We start from the raw sequence: 21,897 nt of genomic DNA, 5'->3' as shown, positions 1-21,897 counted from the left end.
TAAAAGTCTTTTGTTTTTATTTTCAAGTCTTCAGGCTTTAAGAGTCCTTTCTATCTGCTAGATCGGATGTTGCCTGATTTGAATTGTTTTTTTCCTCAAATAATCTCTTAAAATTTTTAATATGCCTCAATTTATCTTTTAGCACATGTAATGGAATGTTATTTTTGGTCACAGGAAAGAATGAAGTACTGGGGCGCCTGGGTGGCTCAGTCATTAAGCCTCTGCCTTCGGCTTAGGTCATGATCCCAGGGTTCTGGGATTGAGGTCCGCATCAGGATCCCTGCTCCGCGAGGATTAAGGATTAAGAGTCAATTACAAGTAGAGCACTCACAACAGTGTCTGTTACAGAAAAAGTGTTGGCATTTATTATACTCTAAGTATAGATTCCCAAGTCCGTGCTCCTTCCTCATGACCTTGCTCTCTGGTTCTATTTTCAGGACTATTTTAAAGAGCAGGTGGTGGGCTCGTTCTATTGGGGAGGGGTCTTTTAGAGAACTGTGGGAGAGCGGAAAAGAAACAGGTCCAAAAGCAAAGGCATCTTTAGTCCGCAGCTTTCACCTAGTTTGACCCTCTAGGCTTCCCATTCCTTTCGCTCCAGCGCGCATGCGCGGGAGCCTGTGCCCTTTCGTCTTCCCGCTCGTGTTACTTTGACAATGGCGGCTCGCGGCGTGGGGATGTTGGCCTGTTTACCCCTATGTGCTCAGAGAAGTCAAGTCCTGCGTCCTACTCACAGGCTTCTCAGTTGCTCAGGAACTGTGGCAGCAGACGTTAAGAGAGAAGAGCAGTCCTCGAGGAACGTGGAGACAGGTGATGGCGCCGTGTTCTCGGTTTGCTCTGTATCGGCGACCCACCGCGAGCGAGGGAAAGGGAAAGAGACTGGGATCGTGGGCGAGCGCGTGGCTTGTGCATGGAGCCTTTGGCAATAGGGTGAGGCCGTGTCCCGTCCTCCTCTAATCTCATCAGGGGAACGCAGGGCCGCTCCTTGCTCGTGGTGGTAGTGGGGTGGGTGATTTTTCTTTGAGGACGCCTGTGTACAGTAATGAAAGTATTTAAATATTTGTGAAATTCAGGCTAAGAGAACGGCTTGCTAATATTTTATAATTTGGCGGAACAACGTTCCCAATGAAAACAGTGATGCCACACATCGGTCAGTTGCTGAATTTACAAATGTATCTGATTTTATAAGTTGTTGATGGAGGACGAGTAGTGAAGCATTAATGAATAACAATATTCGCGGCTCCCAAATGTAGTATTCTGCCTGTGGACATTACTGCCGTTTGCTTTATTCTTTTGGCCATTTTGGTAACCAGGTAACAGATTTGCATTCACCGGAACAGGCTGCTGCCCCGTAAACGTTCTAAATTTATATGCTTCTTTGTGTATTGAGAAGCCCACTATTACTGAACCCCTCTTGTGACCCAAAAGCTGCATGTATCTTATTTACAATTTTTAAAACAACCTAGCAAAGACTGTATCATCTGTCTCCACTTGACAGGTGTACAGAGAGGCTCAAAGAGCTAAGTAACTTGTGCAAGGTTACATAGCTGAGTTCATTTAGACCTCGAATCAAATTATTAAGCAATATGTTGATTTCTGCCATTTCTTGGGGCTATAGTTGTTTTTTTTTTTTTAAAGATTTATTTATTTATTTGAGAGAGCGAGAATGAGAGACAGAGAGAGTACATGAGAGGGGGAGGGTTAGAGGGAGAAGCAGGCTCCTCGCCGAGCAGGGACCCCGATGCGGGACTCGATCCAGGGACTCCAGGATCATGACCTGAGCCGAAGGCAGTCGCCCAACCAACTGAGCCACCCAGGCGCCCCTCTTGGGGCTATAGTTTTAAGAGATGAAATTATTTCTGGGAATATTTTTGTAGTAGGCTAATCAAGTAAAATGTTTTCCCCTAAAATAAATGGTGGGATTGCTCTTCTCATCAGACTGTATAAATAAAGGTTCATATTGACAGGGAGTGAGAATTGTTACTTAATATGACATTTCACTGACATACTGATTGGATTGTATTTGGTAGAAACTGCTTTTGTTAAAAATGCTCAAGTAACTGAAAATTTAAGTAAGGATTCTGTCAAAGAAGCTATTGTAATTTGACATCTGTATAGTGGTTTAGATTTGGGAGTTTTTTCTTAAGCTCTTTGAGAAATAAAACTGTAAAGTTGGTACGGAAGGAGTTATTACTGCAGTTTATAGATGAGGAAAAAGGCTAGTCCAAGAGGCGAGTTGAAACTTACCCATCTATGAAGTAGCAAAGATAAGGAAAAAACCTGATTCCAAGACTATACTCTTTGTTCATACAGCTTTGTTGTTTTTCCTAGGAAATGTGCTTCATTTTGTATCATAATTGGCTAAATATTCAGGGACTTTTGGGGTGCCTAACAAGATCTTCGTCTGAATTTATTTTCCATTTTTTAAAAGAGAAGAAGGTAACTGCACTTTATACTCAGAAGCATAACATTTTATAATTGGAAGAAACTTGAGAAATTTCCAGTTGAGGTTTCCATTTAGTATGAGAACTTGTTGGAAAACATTTCTAGTAATATTTTCTAGTAACAAGGAACACAGTATTTCATAAATCAACCAAATCCATTTTTTGGTCAGGCTCTAATGGTTGGAAAATGTTTGTAATGAGCTAAGTAAGCTTAGCTTTGACATAGCTTTCATTTGGGTAGTGGGAAAGACCCCCAATTTTAAGAGTAAGAATATGCAGTGTATTATTCAGCACTCTTTGGGGTACAGGTGACAGAAGCTAACTTGAATTAGCTTAAGTAGAGGGGGGAGGATATACCAACCCATGTAACCAAACGTCAGAGGGAGCTAGATGCGTTAAGGTGGATAGATGTGGTCAATGTGGGGTATTGTTGTTTGGTTGCCCCCTTATCTCAGATTCTTCTACACAGAGGCATGGCCACAGCAGCTTCATGTTTACATGTTTGTAGCCTTCGCCAGAAGGAAGAATAAGATCATCTTTTACCTGAATTTGAAGAAAGAACTTTTGATTGATCACACCCTGCTCCCCCACCCTTTGGACCCAGAGGAGCTATCCAAAATAGTCTAATAATCTTAGCCTATCTAATGGGGTGAGGGTCAGTGTCACAGGTAGGATAACTGTATTGACTGCCCCCCTACAACTTCATATAGCGGCTTTCTACAAGCAGGATGTGTTGTAACTCGAACAAGGGGGACAGATGCTAGGCAATCAGACAACAGATTAATTCTATAAGTGGCTACTTAGCTTATAGATGTTTGATTTTGTGCCGTTTTTCCACCAGTTATAGACCCACTGTATCTCAAAAATTATTGTGAGATTCTAAATAGAGTGTGTATGTGAAGGTGCTTGGAAAACTGAAGTGCTGCACGAATGGAGGGCTCACTGTTATATTTGAAGACAGCTCACTGTTATATTTGAAGACAGCATTTGGGTTCTCATTAGTTTTTTTTCCAGGCTGTATTTACAGTAATTCTTTATTACGGTAATTCTCTGTCAGTTTCTAGACCTTTTACTACCCCTCTCCAGATGTTCTCTGTTTGTTTCTTTTCTTTTTTTTTTAAGATTTTATTTATTTGACAGAGAGAGAGAGTGCACAAGCAGGGGAAACAGGAGAGGAAGAAGCAGGTTCCCCGTCGAGCAGGGAGCCCAATACGGGACTCGATCCCAGGACCCTGAGATCATGACCTGAGCCAAAGGCAGACGCTTAACCTCCTGAGCCTCCCAGGAGCCCCTCTCTGGTTCTTTAAAATCCTTTATATCCATTATGTCCAGAGTAGAACATATACTGCATTTGTGGCCTTGCCAGTAAATAGTAAAGAAGTTCTGTTATCCCTTTTGAAAACATTTGTTTTAATAAAGTTTGGAGTTTGTTTTGTTTTTTAAAGATTTCATTTATTTATTTGACAGAGAGACACATTGAGAGAGGGAACACAAGCAGGGGGAGTGGGAGAGGGAGAAGCAGGCTTCCCGTGGAGCAGGGAGCCCGATGTGGGACTCGATCCCAGGACCCTGGGATCATGACCTGAGCCGAAGGCAGAAGGCAGACGCTTAACAACTGAGCCACCCAGGAGCCCCAAGTTTGGAGTTTTATATATGTTTATTCTCTCCCTATCCATATCCCAGAAATTAAGACATTTCTTTGACTAATTCTGAGCGTTGATCAAATTAAACTTTTGGGCCTCTTATATGCAACTACTCCTAGATTAATTTTCTTCCCCGTTATGTCATTGTATCTTTATGTTGTTTTTAATTTTAGATGCAGGACAGTATTTAGTCTTATTTTCTGTGTTAAGTTTATGCTTACCAGATTATGTCATCAATGCCATAAATTGCGTTGGTCGTAAAATATTAGCACTCACTACTTTTTACGCTGAACTTTGTGTCATTGGTAGATTTGATAAGCTTTTTGTGAGATAATAAACTACCTGAATTCTTTATCCCCTCCTTCACAACTTTGTCTTGTCCTCATCATTTTTACCTACTGTTGTTCAAGGCCAGAATTATTAATACTTTGGATTCTACCTCTCCTATCTTCTCAAGCACATTTCTTCATCTTTTATCAGATTTCTCTATCAATCTTAAATTCAGTCTCTCCTCCCTAGTGATCAACTGCAGGGATATACTTGCAAAAAGGTGCAAAGACATTGTATGCAGATGATACTGCAGTATTGTTGTAATAGTGAAGAAAGGAAAACCACCCAAATATTTATCAGTAGAGGATTGACTAACCTATGATGAATTAACAAGAATACTTACACAGTTGCTTAAATAATGAGGTAAACATACAGAAACAGAGATATCACCAATGTATTAAGTCTTTAGAAGCATATTATAAAACAGAATGTATAGTATGATTTCAGTAATTTTTAATTATGTAAAAAATGGTTCTTTGTGGAGAAATACAAATGTGTATGTTTATATATGCCTTAAAAATATCTGGGAACATAAATACCAAACTTAATAGTTGGGTGTTATTAGGGGCAGAGAACTAGGGAAGGATTTATACTTTTACTTTATAAAATTTAACAATTTGGCTTTACTTTTACAGTAAGCACTTGGACATCAGTCTAGACTCAGTGAAAACTAGAGACAAGAAAATATAGGTAGTAATTACAAAGGGAAAAGTGGGTGAGGTGGTCTAGGCAGAGCCTGTATCAAAAAAAAAAAGGAACAGGGCGCCTGGGTGGCTCAGTTGGTTAAGCGACTGCCTTCGGCTCAGGTCATGATCCTGGAGTCCCGGGATCGAGTCCCACATCGGGCTCCCTGCTCGGCAGGGGGTCTGCTTCTCCCTCTGACCCTCCCCCCTCTCATGTGCTCTCTCTGTCTCAAATAAATAAATAAAATCTTAAAAAAAAAAAAAAAAAAAAAGGAACAAATTGGGAGGACTGTCAATAGACTGAGATCAAAGTGAATAATAATAGTCTCTGTCCTCAATATGGAAGACATATTTTTCCATATTGTTAAATAAATACAATACCATGAATTACCTTCTTTCACAGATGTTGAAGTAAGGTAATAGAGAGAGAGAGGAGAGTCTGTCCTGGAAAATCAAAAGTCTTCACACACCTCTGGGAGGGTGAATGGGAGTTTTCGAGGCAGAAAATAAGAAAGCGGGCATTCCATTCAGAGACAGGAAGATTTTAAAAGTTCACAGTATGTGGTAGTATTGTGTATGGAATACCTTAAGTGAACAGTGCAAAAGGAGGAAATGGTAGAAATTGACATTGAAGAGGAGCGGTGGGACAAAATGCCGATAACTATACATGCCCACGCTGTCACGTTTAGACTTGATCTTGAATGCAGTAGGGAAGCTACTGAAGGGTTTGAAGCAAGGAGGTCAAAAAATAAGACTTTTTAAAAAGATTAATTTATAAAGGTCACTTCGGCAGCAAAGAATTGCTTGAGAAGGAAAAGACTAGTGTGAATGAGACCAGTTTAGGAATTAGGCCTTGAAATAAGAGATGGATGTTAAAGAGTTGGCATTCAGGATGGAGATGTGGACCCCTATTTAAGAGATGTGTTTTCAGTATCTAGTACAGTAAATGCAGGAAAGGTACTCAGTACCTGTTTGATCAATTGTTGGACATGGGGACTGTGTCAGGGCCAAGAGTTCTGTGGTGTGCCATTAGAGACTGCCTCTGGGTCTGTACTAATGAACACAGTTTAGGGTTCCGCAAGCCCTTACTGGCCTTAACGCACATTTGTCTGTCTGGTCTGCGAGGATGTATTGGAGTTTGCTGAAATTAAGATAAATTAAGTGTGTTTGTAGTTTTGTAGTTTGTAGTATTCCTTGATCCATCAGTTTTATAACCTTTTGAAAGAAGAGGAGTCTAAAAGCATCTGCCAATTTCCATATACCGATTCTATTTTCTGTACTATTTATTCTCTTTGGAATTTCTTTAGAGTATTGATATCAGACTTGGTGGTTTATAATCTCTAGAATCTACCATTCCAGACTTCTGGAAACACTTTTAAGCCACCCAACTAGAAGTTAAATATATTGGAGGAAAAATGAGTTGCTAAAACTCATTGTTTGGCTTTATACTTAGTTGTTGATCTTTCCTTTGTGGTCAATTGATTTATTAATATCTAATTCTTTTTTTTTTTTTTTTTAAGATTTTATTTATTTATTTGAGAGAGAGAGAGAGCACATGAGAGGGGGGGAAGGGTCAGAGGGAGAAGCAGACTCCCCGCCGAGCAGGGAGCCCGATGCGGGACTCGATCCAGGGACTCCAGGATCATGACCTGAGCCGAAGGCAGTCGCTTAACCAACTGAGCCACCCAGGCGCCCTATTAATATCTAATTCTTGACTTTCACAGCTCTTGTCTTCATTTCCTGTGATTGTAAAACCCCCAACCCCTGGAGTGTTTGTTGTTTTTTTTTTTTTCCCCAAAGATTTTATTTATTTGAGAGACAGAGAGTGGTAGGGAGGGCGAGCACAGAGGGAGAGTGAGAGGGAGAAGCAGACTCTCTGCTGAGCAGACAGCCCGATGCGGGACTTGATCCCAGCACCCTGGGATCATGACCTGAGCCGAAGGCAGTCGCTTAACCGACTGAGCCACCCAGGCGCCCCCTGGAGTGGTTTTTTTTGAAAAAAGAAATAATCATGTATGTCATTAGTAAAATTATCATGAACTTTTATGGGCAGCAACTCGATTTTAAATTCTTTGATTTCCCTGTGATACACAGCACGGTAGTTGGTAACTCATTGTTAATTGTTTCAGCCAGATCAAAGCCCACGACAAAGAAAAACTATAATAACTTACTTTAATACATTAAAGTTCTAAACTCATTCTCGTTACACTCAGGCTTATAATAATTTCTTTTAGGCTCTGGAATGTTACAGCTTATACAGATTTTGTATGTGTGTATTTATTTGGGGAGGTGTTACACGAGTGATTTTACATTCCTGATTTTGCTTTTATAATTTTGTGGATCTCTCTCTTTTCAGCGCTGTGCATTGAATACAGTAAATCAAAACTGGGAAAGTGGACAGCATTAATGATAATTACAAGAGAATGGTAAAATGAAAATCAAAAGTAGTATAGCTTCATTCTTACATAGGTAAAGAAGAAGATGAGATTTGGATTTATTTAGTCAGCTATAAAATCTTTATATACCTTATTGAAATATGCTTTAAATTTTATATTGGTGTGTGTGTGTGTGTGCTGCAAATGTTTTTGTCTCATTCACAGGCTCTGAAGACAGGACTCCCAAAAAGAAATTCTCTGAGGTGCAGAAAGAAAGACGAGAACAGGCACAGCGAACTGTTCTAATACATTGCCCAAATAAAATCAGTGAAAAAAAGTTTCTGAAATATTTATCCCAACATGGACCTATTAATAGTCATTTCTTCTATGAGAGCTTTGTAAGTATTTGAAAACAGTCTGACATTCATGCTTTTGAAAGGTAAAGGTCCCATTTGTTATTTGCAATATGGTAAAGTTAGATTCTCTTTTGATATCTTACATCTTTCTTTAAATTTCTTTAATGATTTTTTTTTTTTGTATGAGAATAGACATCCTTATGGCATTACTACAGAATTATAAGTAACTTATAACTGACTGATTCCATTATTTGAATACTTTAGTCTGTTATCTTAGGGATAAAGGCTGGGGGGAGGGGATTTTTGTTTTGCCTTATGATTTTCTATTTCATCGTTTTCAGCTTCTGTTGACTAGTATCACTTTATGCTGTTCCTTTTCTTAGTCTGCTTATAATGATTAAAACCAGTGCTTGTGTTAGAAGTGTTTCATTTGTAATGAATCTTTTTTTAGTATTATGATAATCGTTTGGAAATTTGAACTGAAACACTATGTAAATATGTAAAATATATCCTTCTGAGATGTCTTCTGCTTTTCCTTATGATTTTGACATAGGGTCTTTATGCAGTTGTAGAGTTTTCTCAAAAGGAAAGTGTCACTTCACTACAGAATGTAACTCGAACTCCGAGTATGGAGACAGAGGCTGCAATTCCATTCAAGTCGCGTTTCTTCAATTTAAAGATGAAGAATCCATCAAGCCAGACTTCAGAACAGTCCTGTATACAAAGCAGTAATCATTCCCCTCCTTCAAACAAGAAGCTTTCTGAATTACTTTGTTATGCAGAAAGTGTAAGTTTTTAGGTATACTTCCCCAATTTCTAAAAATATGTGTGTGTATATATGACATTAGTTTGTATATTATAGGTTCTTATCATAAAATAGACTACAGAATATGTTGAGTGAAAAGTGAAAGTAATCCTTCCCCGATGCCCGCCCCCACACCCCCATTATACTCCTCCCAAGTAACCACCTTCTTCCAGAGTTTTCAGCCTTTGAACTGTTCAGGTTTTCTTTCTCCAGTCAACGTAATGACATATAGTTGTACTTGGCATTTTTCTGTAAATTTAAAAATATCTCAAAAAAAAAAAATCTCATTTCTGATTTAATCTATTTTGCTGCCCTAACATTGTTTATATTAGTTTTAGTTTTTCTTACAAAGGCTTGTCAAAGGTTTAGCTAGTTTAGTAGTCCTTTCAAAGAATCAGTTCATGATTTTTATCAAAATGGTATTTTTTGGTTTGATTTTCTAACCTTCTACATTTCCTTCTTTTCTTTTACTTATTTTTCTTGAGTTGAATGCTTAGTTCAGTTAATTTCAATATTATTTCCAAATAAGGGCATTTGAGGCTATGATTTTTATTTTAAATACTTGCACAGTTTTGAAATGTGATGCCTTTAACACCAGTTTTCTGGTGAAGATACAGGATTATTATTCTGAGGAGTTGAGGGATCTTGGGCCTTCATTACCTAAAGCATTGCTTATTTCTAGTGTTTCTTGTCTTTAACATTGCTTCTTCCTTCCCCCCAACTTCATTTAAAATGTGATAAAAAAAAAAAATGTCTAGCTTTGTGGTTGTTTTGGTCTCTTTCTGGAGCATTTTATTTGACTATTTTCATTTTCCTAAAACAATACTTTAATTGTAAAGTAGTGATTTTAGTTCTGGCCAACTTTGATTTTGCCAATGTTATCATTCCTCAGTTCTTTTTAAAGGGATATTTAAAAAAATCTTTTTTTTTTTTTTAAAGATTTTATTTATTTATTTGACAGAGAGAGAGAGAGTACAAGTAGGCAGAGAGGCAGGCAGAGGGAGAGGGAGAAGCAGGCTATCGGCTAATCAGGGAACCCGATGCGGGGCTCGATCCCAGGACCCTGGGATCATGACCTGAGCCGAAGGCAGCAGCTTAACCGACTGAGCCACCCAGGTGCCCCTAAAAAAATTTAATCAACTTTTATGGTTGAAGGAAAAGGGATATGTTTTTATGGTAGGTCTCCAAAGCCATCAGATCTCTGGAAGTAAAATGACAGTTATTTTATATGACCTGTACATTTTCTGTATTTTGTTGGTTTTGTTCTGGCCAGCTAGATGGATGATCAGCTGAACACTCTCCTGAAGGAGTTCCAGTTAACGGAGGAGGACATTAAGCTCCGATATCTCACCTGTTCTCTTATTGAAGACCTAGCAGCTGCATATTTTCAGAACTGTACAGTGAGACCCTTTGGCTCCTCAGTGAACAGTTTTGGGAAATTAGGATGTGATTTGGACATGTTTTTGGATCTAGATGAAATTGGAAAACTCAACACCAACAAGGTAATTATATTTCTTTAGATCACTAAAGTTAAGATATTTTAAAAGTAATATTTGGACTTAATAAAATTATAACTGTTGGTTTCTAAACTTTAATAAACATTGTAGCTAAAGAATGTGATCTATTTGATATTGATTTTTTGGAATTATAAAGTCTTTCTTTGTATTGATAAAATATACGATCATTTTTTGTAAATATTCTACACATACGCAGTAAAATGAATAATTTTTTCCAAGAGTTCTGAAGTTTTTCCCTTAGGCCAAGGTTATTTATTGTGTTATTCAAATTGTCGGTATCTTAACTAATTTTTTTATCTGTGTGATCTGGTCATTGAAATACTTTGAAATCTCGTGATTTTTGGTCTTGTTAAGTTTTCCTAGGAATTCTTTTGATCTCTGTTTTATTCAAAGGCTATGTTAGCTACATGTGGGTATATAGGTATATGATTATTATGTCTTCTTACTGTTCATTTATCATTCAATTATGTCCTTTATCTCTACATATGCTTTTTCCTTAAATTCTTTTTTGTCTGTCAAGATAACCACTGATTATTTGCTTCACGTATCTTCGTCTGTATCTTCATTTTGACCTTAAATATGCTGTTATGCTTCGGGTGTCTCTCTGATGAATAGCAGATCACTGAATTTTGTGCTTTAATTCTGAGCTTTGAGTCTTTGAAGTCAATGTATTCGTTCATTATTACTGATGATTTTTGGATTCATTTCTAGTATCTTATTTTTTATTTATGTTTTTTTCTGTACTTTTTCTTTGCTTTTCATTCCCTTTCCCTTACTCTTAACTGGATTGCTGCTTTAAAAAAAAAGCAAAACTGAAGTCTAGTTGACATATTGTTACATTAGTTTCAGGTGTGCCGTATTGGAAACGTTTATATGTTATGCTGTCCTCACCACAGGTGTCTGTCTTGTAGCATCTGGCACTATACAATGTTGTTACAGTACCACTGACTGTATTCCCTCTGCTGTACCTTTTATTCCTGTGGATTACTGCTTTATTCCTGCCTCATTCCACTTTTTCCTCTTACAGTTTGGAAATTATATATTCCATTTAGTACTTATAAATATGCATGTCGAACCGGTAAAGTTAACCAATATCTCTGCCATCCTGCCAAACAGTATAAAGGATGCTTTAATTTAATTAAAACTTTGGAAAGGCTTCTGTGTGTTTATAAAATGTAGATTTTTATGACTCTGTCTTACATATTTCGAACTAGTAATCCTGTCTACGTGGATTTCCTGTCTATGTGGATGTCCAGGTGGCCCTTCAGCCTGCCATTTTGAAAACAAAACTTTTTTCATTCTTTGCAAATATTCTTTGTAAGTTTTTATAAAAGTTCTTATATATGTTTCATATGTTAATTAGTAGCATTTTAGTTTTCCTGACATTTGCTATCTTAATTCTGTTTTAAGTTATTTTTTCTCTCTCCCTTTACGTATATCCTCAAACCAAAGTCACACAGTTCCTTTTAAACTCTCACAGTATCTTGCTCATGTTTCTCTCTCTCCACAGTTCTTCTGTTATGTTTAGTTAGTGGCTGATATATTCCTCCCACTATATCATAAGCTAGGGCAGGGCAGAAGCCGTGTCTGTTCATTGTCTTATCCCACATAGTGCCTGGCATAACTTAATATGCTCAGTATATACTTACTGAATTAAAACTGGCTAAGGAATGCAAAATACATCAAAATGAAATGGATCATTCCTCTACTAAGACTAATAGGTATTAAATTCCTGGCAGGGACACTTAAATTGCGCTGGGTTATTCCTAAGGTAGGTAAAAAGACTTTGCAAAACAATCAAGGTGCATAATAATGTATTGTAATGGTTAAAGCTTGTGCTCTAGAGCCAGACTGCAGAAGAGTAATTCTTTTACTTACCAGTTGTATGATCCTTGGTAATTTATTTGTCCTCTCTGTGCTGACATTTTTCTAGCCATGAGATTGGGATAGTGCTGTAACACCTATCTCATGGAGCACTGGAGGGGCCAACTGAGTTAATACACATGACACTTAGGATGGTGCTTGGCATGTAATAAGTGTCAAATGTTGATCACTATCAGCAACAGTATTACTAGTTAATTATTATGCAAATAGGAAACACAGCTTTTTCTTTGAAAGTAGAGGAGTTGGAAACCTTTAGTTGGCTCTTAGATTTCTGAAATACAGAGGCGTTCCGAAAAGATATTTTAAAAGACAGTACTCCAGAGGCTCCTGGGTAGTTCAGTCGGTTAAGCGACTGACTTTGGCTCAGGTCTTAATCTCAGGGTCCTGGGATCAAGCCCTACATTGGGCTCTCTGCTCAGCAGGGAGTCTGCTTCTCCCTCTGCCCCTCCCCCCCAACTCATTTTCTCTCTCTCACATAAATAAAATCTTTTAAAATACATAAATAAAAGACAGTGCTCCAGTCTCACTAAATAATTTGACATTATTTGGTATGTAGGTTTAACTAATGAAATGTGTTAAAAATGTATACTTTGAAATATGTGCTTGTTTAAGATTGTAACAGCTTTGCTAATAGAAACATTAAAAATGAATTATAATGAAAAACAGAAGCACTTTTGTTTAAAGATTTTATTAGAGAGAGAGAGCGTGTGCTCCCAGGAGTGGGAGGGGTAGTGGAGGGAGAAGGAAAAGGTGCCCCCAGAAGCACTTTTAAATTCATCAGCTTCATAAAAGAGCCTGTTTGCTTTGTGCACTTGTGAACTCTCCTTCCTCTTTCCTCTTGGTGTGTGTCTCCTTTGGCACACCACCTTGCTCTATAGTTCCGGGTGTTTGCTTTATTCGACCCGAACTGAGGGGAGTTAGGAAGAGGGTGTTAGACTCTTGTATATCTTTTGGCACTATGTAGAATATCCTTGCACCACAGGCACTAAACAGATGTTTTGCTAATGAATAAGTGAAAGTTATTTACCAACTACACTTGTAAACTTGTGTAAGTTTCTTAATGTGTGAAAGATGCTTACAAGTGAAGTGTACCACCTAACTTACCACAAAGATCATTTTAGCACAAAATTTTAAGCTAAAATCTGCCTTTGCTCTTTTCTTTAGTTTTTCTTTTTCTAAAGGGTTTAAATCTGACAGGATTTAGGTAACAGAAATAAAAATTGGTGGCTAAGTCCTATTCTGTTGTCTAAATCATTGCTGTGGACAAGGTGCTTACCCTGTGTTTTATTTTTATTAGATACTGGCATAATCCCTGAGCAGTTAGGAAGAGCATGCAGTAATGTTTTAAAAATTTATCTGAAACATAGTGCCAGAGGTACAGCAAAATTAGTAAATGTTTATTGATTAGGTGTCTGAAGAATTTCTCTAAGTTTTATTTGTTAGAGAAGTGTAATTTTGGGGAGGATCTTCGTTTTGCTCACAGTAGGTATGGTTTTCATAATCTGCGTCTTCCGTAATTGCAGTGTTTTATTTCCTTGCAGAGTGCATTTATGTAAGTAGAATTACCTCATGTGGTTCTGGATCTCTTGTTTCTTACATTGGCCGGTTTAGGCCAGGTTATGCCTTGGTGATAAACAGCTCCCAAATCTCAGTGATTTAGCACATCACCCTCTATCTCTTGCCAGAGGCTGTGTGGCCAAAGCAGGTCGGCAGGGGGCACTCAAGCTCCCAGGCTGACGAACTTTCACCACCCACGCCTGTGCTTCTACCGCTGAAGGCAGTGGAAAGGCACAGTAGAGAACTGACCGCTGGTTCTTAAAGCTCTGCCTGGAAGTGGCTTGTGAAGCCTCTGTTCATATTTCATTGGTGAAAGCGGGTCATCACGTGACTGCGCTTAACTCGGACGGGAACCTGACAATCCTACTAAATACCAGAAAGGTGATGCAGAATATTTGGTGAATAGCTTCAATAACTGGCACATTCCCACTTATAGTTCACAGTTTCTCCAATTTCTTGGCCCTGATTCCTTTACTCAGATCTGTTTTTCCCTGGTGTCATTTTCACTTGTTACTTCAGTGATTTTATTTTTCTCTCATTTATAGTATTTAATTTAAAAATCTCATTATCCCCTTTCTTCTGTGTATTCCTAACCCTTCCATGCATCTGAGGTCAGCATGACTCCTCTACCGTCTGGTCTGATACCACTCTCCCCGTTGCTCTTCTTTTGCCATCCTGAGATTGTTTGACCCCAGATCTGTCTTTCTCCTGGTACTGTTTAATCCTGACAGAAGATGTTTCTCTTTCTTTGGTTTTCTGTTGAGGAGCTCTATGCTGTATTTGTTGGTTACTCTTGTTTGGGTTCCTGCTTCCCATGTAAATTGGTATGTGCTTTAATTTTAAAATCAAATAGACTAGGGAACCAAAAGTTATAAAGATGTTTTAACAAAGAGGCTAAGCTAGATTTTTGAAGTTTTAATGTTTTTAAAGGAAATCTTTAAATACAAAAATCTGTCTGGATTACAGAATAAGTAGAGAAAACACAACATATTTACTTGTGGAGATTGTATACATGTCATATCTATATAAAGTTTTCTTTTTTTTTTTTTTAAAGATTTTCTTTATTTATTTGACAGAGAGAGACACAGCGAGAGAGGAAGCACAAGCAGGGGGAGTGGGAGAGGGAGAAACAGGCTTCCCCTGGAGCAGGGAGCCCGATGCGGGGCTTGATCCCAGGACCCTGGGACCATGACCTGAGCCGAAGGCAGACGCTTAACGACTGAGCCACCCAGGCACCCCATAAAGTTTTCTTTTATGATTATATAGTAATAGTTACAAAAATGTGTAATGTAAATATCTTTGATGGTCCCACCACCTCCAGAGGTAACTACTGTGAATTGTTTAATGCGTTTTGTTCTGGACTTTTTCCTTTACATGTAGAAATTCTTTTTTATAACAAAAACCCCTTAATCTTTACAGATTATAATTTGATCTTTTTTTTTTTTTCTCCAGTTAATATTGTCATGGCATTTCAGTCTACTGCATCCTTTTCAGTGGCTGCAGAGCACCGAATGAATGTACCGTAATTTACTTAACCAGTCCTTTATTTGTTAGACAGGGTGTTGTATTTTCCCCCCTTCTTTATTGTCAACTGTATTAGTTAATACTCTTTGGTTGTTCACAGAAACCAACTCAAACTAGCTTCATTGAACCCAGAGCCAGGAATGTGGATGAGTCTTAGGAAAGAACTAGACGTAGGAAGTGTAAATTATCAAGAGCCCATGAAGTATTCGGTTTCTTTCCACTTAGTTGCTTTATTTTTCTTTCTCCCCTTCATTCCACTCTCTGCACCCCCACTGATTTTCTTTACATTTTTGTCCTTGTGATGTAGAATGTGCCTGCTCCAAAGCTTCTGAGATACATATTTCAGCCACATGGTTGACTCTGAACCTCAGTTCCAATTCCCAGAAGAGATCTCTGGATGAATATATGGTACAGTCGTCTAGTGCTTACATCAGCTGCCATGCCTGGTCCACTCAGCTGGGAGTAAGGGGGTGGATTTCTATGATAAACATTGTTAGGGCCTAGGAATGGGTTCTGGAAAATGCGGTGGTCGAGGGTAGGTAGCCTTACTAAGCTAACTAGAATTCCCAAAGGGTGTATACCACACAAATAATGCTACAGTGAGTGAACAGCTTCGTAAATCGGCTCATCAATGCAAGTGTTTTTTTAGGATAATTTCCTAGAATTTTAGTAGCTGGTCCAAGTATACATTTAAAGTTTCAGTAGATACTGAAGTTGTCTACCAAATATGTCCTAGTTTACACTCCCACTGACAGTATATACATGTTTCCCTGCACCCATCGATAGTGATCCTGGCAGCCTTTTTGTCTTTGGCAGACTGATAAATGAAAAGTCCCAATGTTTTAATTTCTTCTTTAGTTTCTAGAAAACAAGAGCATCTTCTATTGTCTTTCTTAGCCATTTTTATTTCTTCTGTTATTTCTTATTCAAGTTTTTTTTGCCTGTTTTTAGAATTGGGTGAGTTTTTCTCCTTTTCATTTGTATAAACGCTTCATAAATTTGGGAAATTAGTCATTTATGTGACATATGTATTATTGTTTTACTTTTGTCTTTTATCTAGTAGTGAATATGTGCTTTACCTTGAGAGGGTTTCAATCATATTTCTCTTTTGTATATTCTGGAATTTTGTGTCATGCTTAAAAAATCCTTCACTACTTGTAAAAACATTCATTGTCTTCTAGTACTTTACTGATAAAACTTTTTGTGTGTAAATCTTTGATTTATGTTGAATTTACTTTGGTTTCAGAGCTAAAGTCAGAATCTAATTATTTTTTTCAATGGCCACTTGACTCATTTGTTAAATAGTAATTTTACCCTGGTGATTTTTGGAGTCCATTATATTAAATTCCTATATATAGTTAAAGTCTGATTATACTCTGTTTTCTTCTATTGATTTGCTGTTTGATTTGATTTGTACATGTACTTCCCTATTCTAACTACTGTGGGCTTATAACATCTATTAAAATGTAATGGCTAACTAGGAAAAGGCAGATGTATGGTCACTGAATTTATAGAGTCAGTGGTTCTACATGTAATATTTGTGATATATAATACATAGTGGCGTATAAGTTAATTATAAAAAGCCAGTGATTTTTTAGTTTAGTACTTTGGAGAAACAAAAGACAACTGGAGATTTTTTAAGTCTGCTGTTGGCTGTGATTTCATGAAGAACTTTTTGAGTGTGTGTTCCTTGTTTTTTGGTTTTTGTTGTGCCAAAAATGACTTAGAGCGTCCTTCTAGAAAGTTTAAGAAATTCCTTCTTATAAAAAGCTCCCATTTACAAATGTTTTTATTATTCAGACCTCAGGAAATTTTCTGATGGAATTTCAAGTGAAAAATGTTCCTTCAGAAAGAATTGCAACTCAGAAGATCCTGTCTGTGATAGGAGAATGCCTTGACCACTTTGGCCCTGGTTGTGTGGGTGTACAAAAAATCTTAAATGCTCGGTGTCCTCTTGTGAGGTTCTCACACCAAGCCTCTGGATTTCAGTGTGATTTGACTACTAATAATAGGTATGATCTCTTAATTTTATCATCTTAAATGTGAATATTATAAGGTATTGACATAGTTTTTCTTGTACAGAAACAGTGGCTTTGGACTCTTATACATGCTTTAATAATAGTAACTTTTAAAAATTTTGAACACTTAGATTTAAAAATTGGAAATATTTTCTCATACGTATCTTTTGATTTTTTTGGTCTTCATGAATAAAATGTTAGGATATTGTGTTTAAAGTGTTATCATACCTAAATAACATCATCTTCTGAGGAGAAGTGTTTCATCATTCTTAACTTATGTAGCCTGATAACAACATGAAAGCACTGTAGTAGAACTTCTGTATGTAGTCTTCCAAGTATATTTAGAAAATAAAGTAGCACCTTGAGTTTGACCTCTGAATCGTCTCCAGAGAGCGTCAACTTTGGGTCCTAAACCTGTATGATGTTTGCTTAGGTCAGAAAGTGGTGTACACAGCTTCAGACTGCATAGTTTTTCCCTTTAGCATATTTTCATTTTATTATCCTAGCAACCTGCTTCCTTAAAAAAAAAAAAAATGGGGTGTGAATGACAGGTTCTTTTATACTTTGATTCCTTTTCTTGTGTTCTCAGGCGGGGAAACTTCTCAATTGAGTTTATTTCATAACTCTAGTATTCTCATTGCATGCATTAGATTTCACTATATTATTTGTTAGATTAATAATCATTACTCAAAACAGATTTAGAAAATACATTCCAGAGCAGTTTTGCTTCAACTCGTGTTCACTAACAAGTCAGTGCTGAGTGCTTTGGGATTTCTTTCAAGTAGTTCAGAGAATAAAAATAAATAAAAATACATAATACACTTCCTATCGTTATTACATTTTTTTTTTTAAAGATTTTATTTATTTATTTGAGAGAGAGAGAGAGAGACAGCGAGAGAGGGAACACAAGCAGGGGGGAGAGGGAGAAGCAGGCTTCCGCGGAGCAGGGAGCCCGATGCGGAGCTCGATCCCAGGACCCTGAGATCGTGACCTGAGCCGAAGGCAGACGCTTAACGACTGAGCCACCCAGGCGCCCCTACGTTTTTCTTATAGTATGTAAAATAGAACAAAATGACATCTTTGTAGTAGTAGTATATTTATTGTCTTGTTGGGACAGGTTTTTAAAAATTTGTCTCACTGTCTGTCCTTCAGGTTTTTATAAACTCCTGTATTGTTTCTTTATATAAAATATCTTGCACTATTTGATATTTATTTTCAGCTTAATTTAGATTCATTTATATAAAACATTTAATCACCTTGAATTTCTAATTTGCCATTTCTTCTGTTCTCTTTAAACTCAGGAAGTAAATGCCATGATGAAACTTTATAGTTTGAAGTTGATACTGTTAATGGTTTTGTGCCCTCTGTCAGTTCTTTGGGAAATTACAAGACATGTTTTGATCAGTAGGAGCTTAATTTTAAAATATTTCTGATTAATAATTTTTTGCATTATAAAATTATAACTAGAAAACTTACTGAAAATAGTTTCTGAAGTTTGATTTCTTTAAAAGGTATTTTATCTTCATGGGTTTTGGTTTTTATAAATGTTAGACTTATGTAATTTTGGCTGAATTTTAAGATATAGATACTCTCTTGATAAAATAAGTAGAATATTTTCCTTGCTTGCCAAAGGACTAGATAACTAAGGTGTGAACGTGAGGTGTAGAGCCTCTCATTTACAAATGTGTCAGTGTCTTTATTGATGGTTACTGAAGAGCACATATATATTGTGTTTCCCTTATTAAGTCATGTTTAGGAACTTTGATTTAAAAAATCTAAGTTTTACAACTACGTAATAACTGTCAACATTTAAAAGAATGTTTTAATGTTAATGAATGTATTTGATATTCAACCATTCACATTAAATATTATATTGCAAATACATGATGCTTTTGATTATCTGATCGTGGTGTTCTGAATATGCTTAGACATAGTAAGATATTTATGTATGTTCCCAGGTATGTATTTTACTCTACTCTGGAGCCGTAATTTGGGGGTTTGAAAATTCTTTCTTTTTTTTTTTTTTTCTTTTGAAGGATTGCCTTGAAAAGTTCTGAACTCCTTTATATATATGGTACTCTGGACTCAAGAGTGAGAGCCTTGGTGTTCAGTATTCGATGCTGGGCTCGAGCACATTCGTTAACAAGTAGTATTCCTGGCTCTTGGATTACAAATTTCTCTCTTACGATGATGGTAATCTTTTTTCTCCAGAGGAGATCACCCCCTATTCTTCCAACACTTGACTACCTAAAAAGTCTAGCAGGTAAGACTGGAAGCAGTCTGTTTTCTCTTTCTGACATTTTAAATGAATATAATTACCATGTGTTGTCAAAGACATGTGTGTTTGTTTATTAGTCGTAAAATTTGTCTTCTGTATTTTTTTAAAGTTTTGTGAATCTAAAATTTAAGTGCTTTTTATTTTTTTAATGCCCACTGGGGGTCATGAGAGCAGATGATTTGCGACGCTGAGGCCTTTAGAGTTCTGCCCTATTTGTGTCAGTTGGCAAGGTTGTTTACAGCTATCATGAGACATTTGGAGCCTCTCTCTTAGTTGACCGAGCCTGGAATGACCCTGGGGGAAAAAAAAAACATCCCAGATAGAGCTCTTGAGTGGATCACAGTTTCAGTGATGGCTTTCCAAATCTGAATTTATTTCCAGATTTTTTTAAAGATGCCAAAAACTGTTTTATAATGCTTTAAAGATCCTAAATGTGTTTTTTAGTTAAAAGTTTACAAGCAATCTTAGGTGAATTATTTTAAAATTAGTATATTATTTAATTTATGTCATAAATGAATTGACATTTTGGTAGACTGCTGGAGGAGATACTAAAGTATTAACAGTTCTAAATTCTAAAAAGAAGGTAAATAAGGGATACGCTCAAAATGTAGACACTGTATCTTCTATCCATCCTGTGTACTGCTGCCAAATAATACTTTTAAAGTAGATCTCTGAATCTTCCCAGTTTAAAATAACCTTAAAGGGGATTTTATGCCCTATGGAATAAATCTCCGCTTACTTAGCTTGGTATTGAAGATCTTTTTTTTTTTTTTAAAGATTTTATTTATTTATTTGACAGAGAGAGACACAGCGAGAGAGAGAGCACAAGCAGGGGGAGTGGGAGAGGGAGAAGCAGGCTTCCCGCCGAGCAGGGAGCCCGATGCGGGGCTCGATCCCAGGACCCTGGGATCATGACCTGAGCTGAAGGCAGACGCTTAACGACTGAGCCACCCAGGCGCCCCGGTATTGAAGATCTTCACTTACCTAGCCATACCTGACTTCCCAGCCTCTTCTCATGCGTTCCCACATTGCGCTCAGTACTGTGATACCCCTCATCACATTCTGTCTTAGCTCTTTTGTTCACGCTATTTGTTTTTCTGCCTGGACTGTGACTTCTCTCAATTCTCTCTTCTGTGCCACCTTCTCTCATCCAAATTAGAAGTAATTCCTTCCTGTGAACACTGTTAAGTACTAGTATAGCTTGAAACTAAGCTTTAAAAAAGCTCTGTGTGATAGGATAATGGAGAGTAGGAAGTTTTCAGAAGGTAGGGTAGTGGTCATGTATCTCGGTTGCAGTGAAGGGGCAACATCCCCATGGCTGTGCTCATTCATTGTTTGGTGTCATTCATTCACTGAATATTTATTGGTTACTCATTCTACATGGGGTGTTATTTTTGGTGCAGTAAGGAGATATGGATGATATTCTTAGGTAACTCACATTCTGGTAGAGGCGTAAGACAGACCCACATACAGGCAGACAGACAGAAAATGTGGGTATTTCCTCACAATAAACAACCTGTAAATAGCACTTCCTGTTCAACCTTTGCTGTGTGTGCTGATGCTTAAGACTGCCCTCACAGAGACCGTTTTGGGGAAAAATCATGGAACTTTTGGAGTTTAGAAGCTAAGGAAAGCAGAAGCTATAAAAAGGAGGAAGAACGAAGACAAGTTGATGTTGGGGGCAAACTATTCCTGACATCTTGTTGCTGTTTTCCAGTCTCACGCATACTGCCACTCCTGCCAGATTTGGGCCCTTGACATTCCCTTCTTGGGAGCATTTATACTACTTTCTCTCCTTATCTCCATTTGTTTCCCACCAGTCTATTTGTAACTAGCGATTGTCAAAACTTCATATCTCATTATATTATTCTCTATTGAAATCCTTCAGTAACCTCCTAGAATCTTTTTAAAATAATTTCTGCTAATTATTTTAGAAAAAGAATGTGATTGATGGACAAACTTAAAATGACTCGTTGAGTTTTTATTTCAAATCTGTTTTTTAAAACAATTTAACTTTATTCACATCTGATGGCATCAAAACAGGCACTAGTTTTGGAATTCTTTAATTTTGTATTTTATAATACCAAATTGGTTGTTTACAATATTTTTTCATTAGCTTTTAAACACTGTAAGAGAAATTTTCAGGTTGTTTTTTGCAGTTACTTCGCTATACATAGCACATTGTGGGTGTGAATTGCCAATAAATGAAAAAGCAAATTTGATAGCATTATCTTTGATTTTTGAAGTTCTGACAATACCTTGAATTTCTTATAAAAGAATTTTTCATAAATGAATGTATATTAAGGATGTGGTGAAGATTATTTTAAGAATTTATCAAAATATATTTTTTCTGTTCATTTAGGTATTTTTCAAATTCCATGTTTTTTATACTTCTGATTTTAACCAGTGGTCCCACATTGGTATATATTCAACAGGATCTGACTAAGAATAAAAACAGTGTTAAACTTGGAAACAGTAAAACCATC

At 37.1% G+C, this 21,897-nt stretch overlaps 1 protein-coding gene across 1 annotated transcript in view; it reads left to right on the top strand.

The window, feature by feature from the left end:
- The first annotated feature begins 651 nt into the window (after positions 1 to 651).
- Positions 652 to 21,897, top strand: part of LOC110577261 (mitochondrial poly(A) polymerase) — a 31,250-nt gene continuing 10,004 nt past the window's right edge. The window contains exons 1-6 of the mRNA XM_021686521.2: positions 652 to 807; positions 7,698 to 7,870; positions 8,382 to 8,615; positions 9,911 to 10,135; positions 16,916 to 17,127; positions 19,170 to 19,396. Of these exons, the coding sequence (XP_021542196.1) occupies positions 654 to 807; positions 7,698 to 7,870; positions 8,382 to 8,615; positions 9,911 to 10,135; positions 16,916 to 17,127; positions 19,170 to 19,396 (1,225 nt within the window). The 5' untranslated portion in view covers positions 652 to 653. The remainder of the gene's footprint in view (positions 808 to 7,697; positions 7,871 to 8,381; positions 8,616 to 9,910; positions 10,136 to 16,915; positions 17,128 to 19,169; positions 19,397 to 21,897) is intronic.

The sequence above is a fragment of the Neomonachus schauinslandi genome, chromosome 5 (assembly GCF_002201575.2).
Source record: "Neomonachus schauinslandi chromosome 5, ASM220157v2, whole genome shotgun sequence".
NCBI classification, from domain to species: domain Eukaryota; kingdom Metazoa; phylum Chordata; class Mammalia; order Carnivora; family Phocidae; genus Neomonachus; species Neomonachus schauinslandi.
This window is presented reverse-complemented; position numbering and strand designations above follow the sequence as displayed.